Consider the following 14,734-nt stretch of genomic DNA (forward strand, 5'->3'; position numbering starts at 1 on the left):
TAAGTTTAATAGTGCTACTTTTGGCTAAAAACTGTTTTCTTAAGGACTAACTTGTTTTGAACTATCACGTTGAATATATCTGCGCAATTTTCATTATCTGTTTACTACTGAAAGGACCGAAATAACCGTTATTTTCAAAAATCAATTCTGAATACTATTTCAAACCAAACAACAATTTGAGTCAACTATTACAAGCTCTCACTATTAATCATAAATAAATTGTTTTTTACATAAAATTTTGCAATTACGCATCGGTAAAGGTCAAATATAGGTTTTCCTCCAAAAACAAATATCCATCATGAGGTTTTTCAACGATTACAATACAACTGCAAAACTGAACTGAATATGAGCCTTTCAAATTTAGCATTTTTCATTTCATATAGAGTCATCCAAGTCCATTAAACTCGACTGTTGATGCCGTGTTTGGTCTCCTTCGGAAAACAAGGAATTATTGGAAATGAAACTAGCAGCCGATACTCGTTCGTGTTGCTGACCTTGGAACGCTGCATCACTATTAGATTTCTGAATTTCACATGTTAAATTGAAGTCATCTAGATCTCCTTCATGTTTAAGCTCCGGCCGTCCTAACCTGAAGTTCGCCGATGTCATAACTCGAATGAAGTTTTGATTTTTGAGGAAATAAAAACAGGATAACTGCTCGGGATTTAGGTTTTTTTAAGCTCAAGTGTTAATCATTTGTTACCACGAGAGATTATGTAAATCTCGCATTTTTGCTGGTAAAAATACCAAAAACACGGCAAAAAAATGTTTTTGGAGAAATTTTCAATTTGAAGATAAGACCCCGTCCTTATATGAGTTCGGAGAATACACCCTATTTTTATTTCTTACTGTAGTATTCTTACTTTTCTTATTGTAGTATTGGAAACAGGTTTTATTTAGCTAAACAATTTTATATTCTTGCATGTTTATTTGAAAATAACTCGAATGAAACCATAAAACAGAGTTTACTTAATTTTATCCAAGCTGACTTCTTCGAACTTAGAGACGACGCTTGAAGAGTTTGGCGATGAAATCGATTTCTCAAGAGCTATTTTCAACATAGCTACAGTAAACGCATCTTCTCGCTTGAACGAAAGCGCTCTGTGAAAACAGCCAATTGCTTCAGTCCAGTTGAACAAATAGCAGTGCACTAATCCCAGACTAGAATAGGTTGATGCACTGTTAGGATTTAGGTTAAGTGCACGTTCGTGCAGTTGAACAGCATCATTGTACTTTCCTGTTGCGCGATAGACGTGAGCGAGGTTGTTTAGAAGAGGTTGCCATTTGGACGAAGGAACTTCGCTTTGTAATTCGTCAACTTTCTGCATTGAAACTAGCATACACTTTTCAGCTCCGTCCATGTCACCTATAAACACAAAAGATCAACTACAAATACGGTCAACTTCAAATTCAAAAACATAGCCGACTAACAGTTGGAAAAGAGTAACAAACACAAGGAAACTGAAAAAACTGACTTGTTTTTTCAAGAGCCTTAAACTTTTGATTTCGAAACTTTTTTTGTTGAAATTAACCCAATTTCAGACAGAAGCGAAGCTGCGCTTCGCAAACACTTGCGAGAACACGACCAAAAAGCAGCTCTATCAAGTGAAGTAAAAAAAAGTAGAAAGAGGCCTCGAATTGGCAAAAACTCGGCTAAGTGCAGGATTCGAATCTGCCACCTACTGCAATCAAGAGATTTTGAGCCGCACGCACTATCACTCAGCCACGCAAGCTTAACAACCGACAAACAATAGTCACGAGTAAAGCAGCTAAATATGCTAATAACTTGCCGATGCAATTCAGCAAAAGTGGCACCAAATACAAATAGACTCAATTTTGCATGTTATAATTTGGAATATGACTAACTGAAGGGATCCACACTAACTTTGCATGTAACAAAGCGCAAGGCATAAAACCACATTATGTATAAATTATGCATTACAAAAAAAAGCGAGATATATTGAGTAAGAAAATGTCTGAAATCGAGTTTTCATTATTTTTATGATGTTTGAATCAAATCACTTTTTTCGGTGCATTTGATGAATTAACAAAGCATCAACTGTGTTAACTTATTACTAATCGAATTTCAAAGCACATGCTATCAAAAAGCTGAAAAGGTGCCCCAGCATTATTGGAATGCCGCACCAATATTTGCGACTTAGTTTGGAAAAAAAAGGTTCGTACTATTACACTCCCTTCGCAAGTGTAAAAACTGGATCAATACGTAAATTTTTATTTAGCTGGGAAATCTGATAGTTAATTTCCATTTTGGAAATCAGAAGTCGATCACGTTTTTCGTAATCTTTACGCTTTTGCTGTTTGATAGTTGAGTTTGCCTTCCTTTTAACAATGGAAATGCACTGAACAGATTTTCCGCTGAAGTCAAACTGCGGAAAATCAAAGCTGAGCATGAACAAATTTTAAGACTTTTTCCTGAAAAAAATCAGCAAGACCAATTTAAGAGTACTCATTACGTTCATTACTCATCAAGCTTTTTAATTTACAATTTTGTTGAAAAATATACTGGAGCCAGCAAATCAATTTCAGGTATTGAAGCTCACGCGTTATAATATACTCAAAAACACCCACAAATACATACACACACACTATACCAGAATATCCGAATTATCCTTCGTTGACAAAAAAATACATGATTTCACCTTCCCCATTAAGAACAGAACAATTTCAATGTCTAACAACTTTTGATCGGAATTATAGACATTACTAGTCATTTTGAAAGAAATTACCCTGATCCAAAAATCCTAGTTCTAGTCAAAACCTCGGTTTAAACAGGCTGAATATTAAATCCAAACTTTTCCAGTTCCCCTTTGATTTTTTCTGAAATTCAATGTATGAAAATCGAATAAAATTGACTTTTCATGTTATGAAAAGGTTTAAAACGTGTCGTGTGAACATTTTTGAACAGCTTTATTTTGATATTTTACGAGAGGGATGGGAAACTGGAAAAGAGCCAACTTCCAGTACCTTTATTGTATAGAATGACTCCCAGTTCATGCAGCACATTTGGATCTTCTGGTGCTATGTGCAGTGCCTCGCGAGTGAACTTCTCTGCCAGGGTCAAGTTGTTAGTCACTGTGTATTCCAGACCAATGTAGAGAGAGGGAAGATGGAAGCCACGCATCAGTTTCGCAGCTGTGAAGTAGGCTGCCATAGCCTGAACAAAAAAAAACAGCCAGTCCAATCAAATTTACCAAGAATTACAGAATTATTCTTTGCGGCAAAACAAAGGTTGAAAGAGACCCGCACAGAGACGAAGCTGCCCTTCGCAAACACAAACAACACAAAACTGACAAAAAAACATCTGAAGCACGCAAGAAACTACGATTTGAAAGAAACACAGCTGCAAATTGCAAACACTCTGAACATTCAACGAGATTTGAACCACGGACCTAAGAGAATCAGTCGAAACCACTTTTTCATATACTCTAATATATTACCCTGATATATTACTCTGATACATTGTGAGGTAGTAATAAATACTCTTCAATAAAGCCGATATAGCTAATTATATTAAACATAGCCAATTAGAAAACTTCAAAAAGAAATTGAAAACAGAAGTGACATTAAAATTGGCCTTTAATAACTACACATGACCTGCAATAATTTACCTGATCATGTTCATTTTCAGCGGCGAAGGAGTGCGCATTGACGAGCCAACAGGGTCCATTCATATTGTCAATAGAAATTGCTCTCTTTAGAAATCGCCTGGCCGGGTCTTGTCTTCCAATAAGAAAATAGTAGCAGCCAACTGCCAGCCAGGAGACTGCGTACTCGGGGTGGACGTCTATCAGGCTGTGAGCCAAGCTGAACAACTCATTGCTTTTATTCAGCTCCACTAAAAAATCAAAAAAATAAAATCTAAATTTGCGTCAGTTTCATAAAATAGCGTTTAATATACATGCGGCGTAAATTTCTGATTTTCAAACCAATTTAGAGTTGACAAATTTATCTATTTTAAATTTTCCTTGCTTTAATTAGTCAAATAGCGCTTTAACCATAGCTGAACCTACCCAAAACACTTATATGTAACATCAATGTCGGTTTAAACATTGGATCGGACTTGAGAATCTCTTTTGTTCTGACATAGCATTGATGAAACTCGTTATTGAAGAACAGTCTTTCGGCGTAACTCGTCTTAACTTCGTTATTCTCAGCTAAAATTAAAACATGCAATGACTTAAATGATAAAATACGACTGAAGACTTCGGCAAATAAATTACCTACACAGGGCTTGAGAGATTTGAGGTGAAACTGATTGCAAAGTTTTTGATACTGTTTTCGACACTTTGTGACATTTTTTGAGATTGCTTTCGTACAAGAATTTGACAAGTTTGGCACATTCATCGCTGGAACACTGTTCGTGAAATGGTAGACTGTTGAATAGATCTTCTTCTTCTTGCTAACAGAAAATTTACTGTTATTTCTTTACTGGTTAAGTTTTTAACTTATTAAATAAAAAAACTTGAACTATTTCTAGTGAACAATTCAACTAACCCCTGTAAGCAAATGATGCTTTGTCAGTCGCTCAAAGGCGTCATGGGTGAACACATCTAACTTCAGAGACTCGCGAAAATTCTTCTCAGCCAACTCGCGGTTTTCAATAGCTTCGTAAACCTATATAACAGAAAGACGCTTTGGAACAAAGGCAAAGCTGAGCTTCGCACCACTTGCGATACAGAACAAGAAAGCCGCTAAGTCCGAAAAAAATAGAAATTGACGAATATACTTGATCTATCAAAATGAATAGAAAAAAATAGATTTTGAAAATCGGAAAAAAAATACCAGCCAAGTCGAAAAATACCTTAGCAGATACCCTATGAACCGAAACAATCAAAAAGAAAAAAATCAAAATCAGACATAGTAAATTAACAAATTTGTGAAATTTCAGTTATAGTTAAAACTATTGAACAAGAATTTAACAATCCCAGGAAAAGACCAGCAGGAAGGCCGAAAAAAACGCTGATTCGATTGTGTTAAACGAGACCGGAATACTTTAGGCCTCAAATCCACGACTGCCTTGATCGAATGGCATGGAAAAACGTGTTATCCTCCATTTAATTGCGTGAATGCTATTCAGAATGCCCTCATCTGAACCATTGCTTACACGCTTTCCGGACTTCCAACCAAGCCACAATGGGAAAACGGACAATAAACGCATTAGTAGTAGTATTAAAATTGGAACAAAACCCATGCTTTAAAAAATAAACCAAAAAACCCCTACCAGATAAGAAAATGTACTTAAAAAAGCGGAAATTGAACCGACAGAAACTAGGACGAAAACCACAAGCCCAAAAAAATGATTATTTTCTAAAAGATAATTTCAACCTGAAACCGGCTTGAACTATTTACTAGCTAGGTTACACATTTATTTGAATTTTCAAGAAAATGAGCATGTCAGAAGGTCCTCTAGAAGAGGAGATCCTCTAGAAGTGATTCTGTGGACAAGGTTGTTTACGGGAAAAAAGTCTAGCACCCGATTGCAATACCGTTGCTCATCACAAGGGTAAAAACCCTAGACGTTAAGTCACATACAACAAACCACCATGAAACGTAAACTTCAAAGAAATGATTATGAAAGCTATGTTTGCCTTTATCAAAGCAACAAACAATACCTTTCCCAGGAGAAGATGTATTCTGCTGTTAATCTGCGAATGACTCATTCCCCAGTCAATACAATCAGTGTTTCTGTTTGATGTTTTAACTGTTCTTCGTAGATTTGGCTTCCCCGTAGCTGAGAAGCAATTGTAGTTTCCACCCTCTAATACAGATAGTGCTTCTTCCCATTCATTCAGTTCGAAATGACACCTGCAGTTTGACAAAATGTAACAAATGAGCCTGAGAACAATCTAATTAAGTTCAGTTCTCATCGAAAAAATGAACTAGCCACAAAACTCAAAAACAAAGCCGTCATGCCGTGCAAAATTAGCTCGTAACAAGCTATTACTTGCAAAAAAAACATAGCATTTTCCTGGATTGAGTACATGTGGAAACCACTAGTTTTCAAATTTTGGTCCATTTGGTTCATATGGGGAGGGAAACTACTGACGACTCTACTGAGAAAATTTTTGCCAGTTTCACTATTTAAATTGGCTATTGCACAAAAATTGTTTGCTCTAACATCGGCTGAAACCATTACTTTCAACTCAATTTATTCGACCACGATATCGATAGAATTTTAGCTAAAAAGGATTTAAGCTGAAAAAAATCACCACTTATAAACATTAGTGCTTGTTTCGTGTGCCTGATTTTGTATTCATTTGAACCCTTGCTCCTTTTCGTTTCGAGTCTGAACAATCAATGTTCTCATCAATAACACCCACCTTGCAGCGAGTAATCTGAAAGCTGGTATTTCCGCTTCGAGAGAATTGTCTTTAATCAATACGGCACACCTCTTATATTGTTTGTCAGCAAACAAGGATCTACATAAGAGATATACGTCTTCCAAATGATAAGAAGTTAGAGACACGAGTTTATCTGCCCAATACACTGCATCCGAGGTTTCGAAAAACTGGAGACAAGTTTTCACAAGTTTACGTTGCCGTTTAGCAACATCACTATTTTCAATGGACGGATCTGTTATAGCCATTACACTCTGAATCAACTTTTGAATAATTAAAAAAAACATAATTTGCCAGTTGAAACATCTTCAATCTGTAAGGGTATTTCGAGCTGTTTTTTATTCACTAATGTCAAATAAAAAAGATAGTCTTTAATGTACAAGTAGCACAAAATGTGCTAATCTCATTTGCCAATTTAAGTGCATAAATATTCCGAGTAATTGTCTTTTAAGAAATATGGAGTGCAGCCTGTATTTAGTCAACCGCGTATTCATACTCGTCAGTATTCAGACAAATACTGTATGAACCAATCAGAATCGAGAAAAGACATAAATAATCCAAAATAAATAATAATTATTTATTAATTTCTTACTTGTCTCGATTCTGATTGGTTGAAACAGTATTTGTCTAAAGACTGACGAGTGTGAATACGCGGTTGTCTTAATACTGCTATGTAACCAAGAAATATACACACTTTTTTTCAAATTAATGTCGTTTGTTCTCCGCGGTGTGATAGGACCTGAACGAAACACTAGAATCTCAACAAAACATTCAAAATCAAAAATTGGACTATTCCAAGGGCCATAACTTTACGTGCGAAGAAAATTGGTCGTAGCTACTTGTGCAGGGGAGCTTTTCAAAACAGTTCTTTCCATTGAAACCAAAATCTCATATTCGAACGGGGTAGTTTGTCAAATATTCCCCCACACTTTTTCGAAGGCTGTAAACAGAAGGGTCAAGTAAGAAAGACTCTAGGGAAGTATGCAGGCACACAGAGGAATAAGCGGCCTTTCAATTGATACTCCTTTCTATAAAATCTGAATAAGTTAGAAAAAAAAGACTAAAAATTTTGCAAGAGAAAAAATTTTCCAAAATGAAAAAATTGAAATGTCAACAAATAGATTGGAAAACAAACAACTAACTTGAAAAATGCGGAGGGGAGTGCTGAAATTGCGTTGATATTCAAACGTCCCAAAATTAGGTGAATAAACCGATGGAAAAATCGGCCAAATAATTTTGGCCGAGGAATTTTTTTAGCGAAACAAAAAAAACGAAGGAAATATGAAGTCAAGATAAATAAAATTACAAAATGCAGGTGTAAATCAAACACCAAAAAACAACATTCCAAAAATTCGCGTAGAAAAAAAACAATTCCCGGATGTGGCAACTAAGCCGACAACAGATAAGCAGACAAAAAATTGCCCGACATTTTTTTTTGAAACAATATTTTCCGTTTGAAAAACACATCCTTGTCAGACTCGAACCCTGGACCTTTACCGTCCCAGGCATATTCGTTTCCTCCACGCTAACTTGGCCAGGTACGCTAAGAAATTTTATTACATTATGAAACAAGGTAGAGATGAGTCCAGACTTCCAGATGAGTCCTGCGGACAAAGTTGTTTGCGGGTTAAAAAGTCTAGTACCGCGTTGCAAACCCCTTGCTTATCGCAAGGGTAAAAAATACATGAAATTATAACTTGAAAAAATTTGAATAACTACATTTAACAAAAAAAATCATAAATGAATCGGATGAAATTAGAAAAACAGCCTTTAAAAAACAATTGGAAACCAATCACCGAGCGCCAACAAAGGCGGCAATTTTTGGCCCAAGCCTGTTGAGCCGAAAACAATTATTGTCATAAAAAATTTTATGAAGTGTTGATAATCATGATGAAGCACATAATCCTATGCAAACTTATTTTACCCCAAAATATTCAATATATGTTGACTTATGCGGAATAACAAATTGTTTAAACATTTAAATGAAAAAAAAAAATATGCAAAATCAGACTTTCAGTTATAGCTTTGCTATGCACTTTCAGTTATAGCAAAGAAATAGTTATATTCAAAAAAACCCAATACTTAAGAAGGTTTACAATATTTACACGCAGATAATGTTTTTCCTGGGTCTGAAATGCAATATTTCCCCATCTAAAATAATTTTCAAAATAAGGTGTGACATTATAAGAAACAATGAGAGTTTAGTAAAGTAGTCACAATGAACAACGCAAATTTGTGGTCTTAAAGAAGTCACAACGCATGATCAAATTTGTCTCTTTACCTTATTCGATAAAGTGTTCACTCTTATAGAAAATGTATTAAAAATGGTGAAAATGGGCTTTTTCAGACCCAGAAAAACCTCGAAGATTCTTTAAATTGAGACTTTCAAGGAAGGTAGTTCAGATGATTTGCAATCGGTCGATGGAATAGAATTGGTAAATTTCTTATTAGGTGTCCAAAACTGTTCTTAAAATTAGGAGCTTTAGAGCATAAAAAATTGAACCTGCGTTCAATTTTGCCAACAAAAAGTTCTCATAAAATAAATATGACTAGCGTGTAAAGCACCTCCGGTACTCATAATAAACCGCATATATTACAAAAAGATCTGCATTCTTTGAGTGTATTCTGACAACACCCAATTACAAGGTTCGTAATTGCAAAAGTTGCAAAGTTTTTTATTCAAGTTTTTCATACAAATTTTGAAGAACCATAATATAAGTTTTTTTATAAGTTCTTCGAAAAATTTAAAATGAACTAAGAAACGTCACATCTTGGAACCTAAAAGCAATTGAGTCGCATTTGGACGCAAGATTGGCAACTTTTGAGAGTTCTCTTATAGTACCCAACTACAACAAATTCAAATTTTGAGAAACTTCACCTTCAGTTTTCGCAAAAAAGGTATTTTTGAGAACCAGAAAAAATTTCACATCTCGAAAACTACCAAGATTTCAGCAGTCTTATTTGATGGCAATACTCGCAATCTTTGAAAGTACTCTAACAGCACACAACTACAGGGTTGGGAATTTCACTTTATGAATTATTTTGTAATTTGAGTTTTCTTACAACTTCCAAAAAAATCTCAAAAATCGTCTCATCTCTTTAACTAAAATTAGTCAGGCATTCTTTTTTGGAGGCCGAATTTGCAACTCCTGGGATTACTGACTGCCCCCAACTACAGGTTAGAAACTTCAAACTTTGAAAAAAAATTATTTAATTTTCTTGAATTTTTTTTGAAAAAAAGAAAAAATCACAAAAAAGGTCATATCTGGAAAACTGTAAGGTTTTGAGCAGCCATATTTGAAGGCAAAATTTGCAACTTCTGAGAGTACCCTGACAAAGCCTGACTACATAGATGATAATTTCAAGTTTTGTGAAATTTTTCATATCTAAGTTCATTGAAAAATTTTGAGAAAATCCTAAAAAGCGTCATATCTCGAAAACTACATATATTTGAGCAGCCATATTCAGTGGCAAGATTCGCAACCCCTAGGAGTACCTTCACGATATCCAACAACAGGAATGAGATCTTCAACGTTTTGGAATTTTTCAAAGTCTAAGTTTTTGACATCATAAAAAAACGTCATATCTCGAAAACTACAACGATTTGAGAAGTGAGATTTGGAGGCAAGATTCGCAACCCCTGAGATTACCCTGAAAACGCCCAACTACAGGGTGAGAATTTCAAAAATTGAGAAATTTTTTAAAATTAATTTTTCTAGAAAATTTTAAAGAATCTCGAAAATTGCCTATCTCGTACACTAAAAGGATTTGGTTATTCATATATGGAGGCCAGAATCGCAAAACCTGGGAAAACTCTGACAACATCCCACTATTAGGTTGTTGATTTCAAATTTGATTAAAAAACGTGAAAAAATTCATTTGTTAAACATGCAAAAATAACACGTTTAAAAATCCTAAACATGGCGAAATATTAAGCCCGTATAAATATAAATGTATAATAGATAGATGAAAGTTACAAAATTATGAGACGGATAGACAGACATGATAAAATTATTTAACAAAGCAGGTATACAGACAGACAGACTTAATTTGGCCTCACAAAAAAATTACTGAAAATTAATGACCTTGTGGAAAACTAATTGAAAACTTTCTTAAGCATTGCAATATATGATATAGCTTAAACAGGAAAAAACTCATTCGTTAAATATGCAAAATTATCATGCTTAAACATGGGAGATAGCTGTCACTCGCATTTAAAAATAGTATAGATAGATAGATAGATATAGATAGATAGATAGGCATCAAATATAATAGGCAGCAAGGCATATTTTGCTCTCCAACAAATGACGGATGTTTTTCCCAATTTGCACACCTTTTTCAAAAGTTCTAGGGTTAACTTAATATATTTCAATCAGTTTGAATACTTCAATAAAAAAAATTTGAGTTAACAACTTTTCAATGTCATTGCTTTTGTCATTTAATCATCAATGAATTGGTTCAGAAAAGATATTTAAATGCGTTGAATTGCCTTTAAAATACGTCTTGAAACGCCTTTCAAAAGGAACTGAAAATGGCATCATCCAAAAATTAGGTTGGCCATGAGTGCATCTCTGGCCGTACAACTGACCAGCATTTGAGTGCATTAAACTATTGGGGAAAATTCAAGCAGAAAACGACTGCAATAAGCAAATGACAAAAGAAAACATCTGAAAACTGTCGAAAATGTAGTTTAAAAAATGTTTGGAATAGTAATGTGAAAAAAGAGTTTTCATGCCAGCTGTCAAAACAAAAGTTATGTCGAGTACCAACCAATTGGTTGATGTAGTATGGTACTATGAATTCTGCCGTAAACTACCTGAATGTTCGCCTTGTAGTAATGAAATAAAATGTTCGAAATATACGTAAATGACAAATTTTGTACTGAAAAAGGTGTTGAAATTGTTTGAAGTTATAAAAACCCTATGCGATTATTTTCGCCCTCGAAAATACGCAAAACAAAAATAATTATTCAAAAAATTAAACAGCTTAAACTATTTTAAAAATGAAGAAAAAACCCAAAATCAGACCTGCTAAAACTAGTAATTACTGAACTTTCAGTTATAGAAAAAAAAAATTTCTTTCTTCTTTTTTTCGCAAGATAATCAGAAGGTCAAAATTATCATAGTAACCGAGGTTACAGTCAGGAGTCCCTTCATCACGTATTCCAGTCAAAATCCTTGGAATTTTCTAGATATGGAAGTGACAATGATGAAAGAAGATGACAAGTGTTTAAGTCCTTTTCAATAAAAATCTTCAATTAAAAGCTCAAAAAATAACATGAGAAAAGTTTTTTTTTTAAATTTAATAACAACCTGGAACAGTCTTTAACTACTTACTACTTAAATTATGGTAGTTCTATTTGAATTTCAAAATTTTGATCAGGTCACAATTGACATGTAACATTATTACTGAAAGGAGTATTTTCTAAACTAAGTTGTTTACGGAAAAAGTAAGTCTAGGACCGTGTCCAAAACCCTTGCTGATCGCAACGGTAACAAAGTATGCTTTATAATTCCTGTGTTTTTCTTCATGATAAGTTTTTTTTAGAATTACTTTACCCATAGGCTGGCATTTAAAATTAATCAATTGCCTAAAATTTTTGCGTTACTTTAAAATTTGTCACCCATATAATGTATGTTTTTCAGTATAGCTCGCAGCGGAAGAACCTTCTTCTTTAGCTTTATAGCAACAAAAATGGGGCAAGATGGTTTTCCATGTCTTCCAAGCGTAGTCAACTAGACCAAAAATAGTAATCAGTTAAAAAAAATTGAATTAAATAAAAAATGAACTTTAATTGCAAAATGATAATTAATATTATTAAGCAAGTAAGTAACACAATTTTTCCTGGTAATTATTTATTTACAAAATAATAAAATAATGCTTGGAATTTTAACATCAAGTAAATTTAAATAGTTTCCATGTTGTTTTTCCATAGGTTGCCATAGGAGGATCTTCACGAAAAATAGATTAAAATATTCCTAAAATTTAAGTTTCATAGTCTTTTAAGTTAAACTGCTGCTTTTTACGTTTGAAATTGCATGTTGAATTTGGTTCCAAATAAGAACTGATTTTCTGAAACAAAAACCAGGGAATTCAGAATTCAATACCGTGAAAAATTGATATTGGTATTGACAGAAGAAATGTTTGCTAAAAAGTAAATTTCAAACGTTTTTGCAACTATGTGCATCGTCAGGATTTTTACAATAAACTAACTTAAATGACGATAATACATCAATTTACAAATGTTATTTACAATAATTCACATTCATTTTGGTTCTAAACCATCATGTTAAAAAATTAGCCAGCAGTTGACCTCTAAATTAGAAGAAGAAGAAGAAAGAACACTTGAATTACTATACAATAAAGAGCCGAGGCATCAGTGTAGCAAAGTGTAAATAATAAAATTGGTTATAAATTCATTGGTTACATCAAACAAAAACAAAACATCAGAAAACAAGCAATAAACAAAACAAAAAAACAAAATCGGTTACAGTTCGGAAATTGGTTGATTAAAGTATATGAAGTTTCGGATACTAAAGAAAAATAAAGATTTAAGATTTAGTAACAAGCTGGTAATAAAACTTTACAAACAATTTTACAGATAGTCCAATTATACAGCGTATATACAGAGTATATACAGTTTCTCTTTCAAGCAATGTGTGAAAAATTAAACTGAATTAAAACATATAGAACTAGCAAAAACGGAAATCACGCCACGTATTTGTATTAGTACATATAGGATTGTTTCTCAATTCACTCACGTAAAATTCTTTCAATTTTTTCTTGAATTCTGTTTTCGATTTTTCTAAATAGCGCAAAATTATGGGCAGTGAATTCCATTTTTTAGAAGTCAAATGAAAAAATGACTTTTGTAGAGAAGCAGTCGAACAATGTTTGTCAAAAATAATTTGTTTCGTTCTTTCGTTGAGCCTATAATTGGCAGTCGGTAGTCTCAGTGTATTTTCCAAAGCCTTCTTTTTGTTTGTAAGATATTGGTATAAGTATGTTATACACTTTAACTCAATTCTTTTCTCGATTCCAATGAACGATTTGCTAATGCGAAGAAGGGAAGAAGATTTAAATTTCGATCTGAAATATGTTCTTTTTAGCGCCCAGTTCAACTGTTTCTCTAGAGATAGCATCAAAGTAGCATTAATTTGTTGTAAAAAAATTGCTGAATAATCTAAATGTGATAAAACAAGACAATGAAGCAAGGCAACTAATGATAATGTCGGCAGTTGTTGTCCAATTGTATCAATAGTTTTAATCCCTTGGGCCATTTTTTGGAGAATTGTTTTGATTTAAGCATGCAAAGATAAACTTGAATCAAGAATTATGCCTAAATATTTGCATTCTGATTTTTTGGCTACATAATGCCCACTAATTACTAGTTTATCAGTATCCACATTTTTGCTATCATTTTTTTGACAAAATGTTATAAATTCCGATTTAGATGCATTCAGATTCAATTGGTTCTCTGCAAAAAATTCCGTTAGATTATTGAGCGATTTTTGCAATCAATTCAAAGCATCCTCAGAAATTATAGAAGAGGAAAAAACCATACAGTCGTCAGCATATTGAACTAAAGTACAACCTTCATATAATCGCTCTTGTATGTCATTAACATATAAATTGAACAACAACGGACCAAGTACCGTTCCTTGTGGGACACCTCGTTTTATTTCAATCCAGTCTGAAAAAATTCCATTGACGTTTACTCTTTGAACACGTTTGTTTAGGAAGCTAGCAATTAAAGCATTTGCTCCATTTGAAAAACCGAGAGAAAGCATTTTTTCAATTAAAACTTCATGCGAAATAGAATCAAAAGCCTTGGACAGATCTAATAAAGCTGCATGTACGATTTTTTTTGAATCTATTTGATCTCGAATACTTTCTGTCACATAAACAAGAGCATCTTGTGTTGAAATGTTTTTGCGAAATCCGAATTGAAATGGTGTCATTATTTGAAATTTGTCAAGATGTTCTGTTATTTGGGCATGTAAAATTTTTTCAAAAATTTTAGAAAAAGCACAAGTTATTGATATTGGCCGATAATTTTTTGCATCCATTGGGTCATATTTTTTAAACAAAAGGGTTACGTTTGCTTTTTTCAGTTCGATCGGGAAAATGTTTTCATCTAAGCAAGTATTCATGTAAGTTTTATATATAAGAACTATATATAAGCTTTAACTTATATAAGAAGAACCATAATATAAGTTTTTTTTTAAGTTCTTCGAAAAACTTAAAATGAACTAAGAAACGTCACATCTTGGAACCTAAAAGCAATTGAGTCGCATTTGGACGCAAGATTGGCAACTTTTGAGAGTTCTCTTATAGTACCCAACTACAACAAATTCAAATTTTGAGAAACTTCA

At 33.5% G+C, this 14,734-nt stretch overlaps 1 protein-coding gene across 1 annotated transcript; it reads right to left on the reverse strand.

The window, feature by feature from the left end:
* Nucleotides 1-171: 171 nt before the first annotated feature.
* LOC134839078 (cell division cycle protein 16 homolog) lies at nt 172-6,866 on the reverse strand. The gene is made up of 9 exons (XM_063854496.1): nt 6,342-6,866; nt 5,634-5,826; nt 4,516-4,635; nt 4,246-4,420; nt 4,032-4,175; nt 3,630-3,856; nt 2,986-3,175; nt 970-1,366; nt 172-589 (listed from the first exon to the last, which is right to left on the reverse strand). The coding sequence occupies exons 1-9, from the start codon at nt 6,644-6,646 to the stop codon at nt 376-378; spliced, it is 1,965 nt and encodes a 654-aa protein (XP_063710566.1). The 5' UTR covers nt 6,647-6,866; the 3' UTR covers nt 172-375.
* Between the last annotated feature and the right edge of the window lie 7,868 nt (nt 6,867-14,734).

This window comes from Symsagittifera roscoffensis, chromosome 2, assembly GCF_963678635.1.
Source record: "Symsagittifera roscoffensis chromosome 2, txSymRosc1.1, whole genome shotgun sequence".
NCBI lineage: Eukaryota > Metazoa > Xenacoelomorpha > Acoela > Convolutidae > Symsagittifera > Symsagittifera roscoffensis.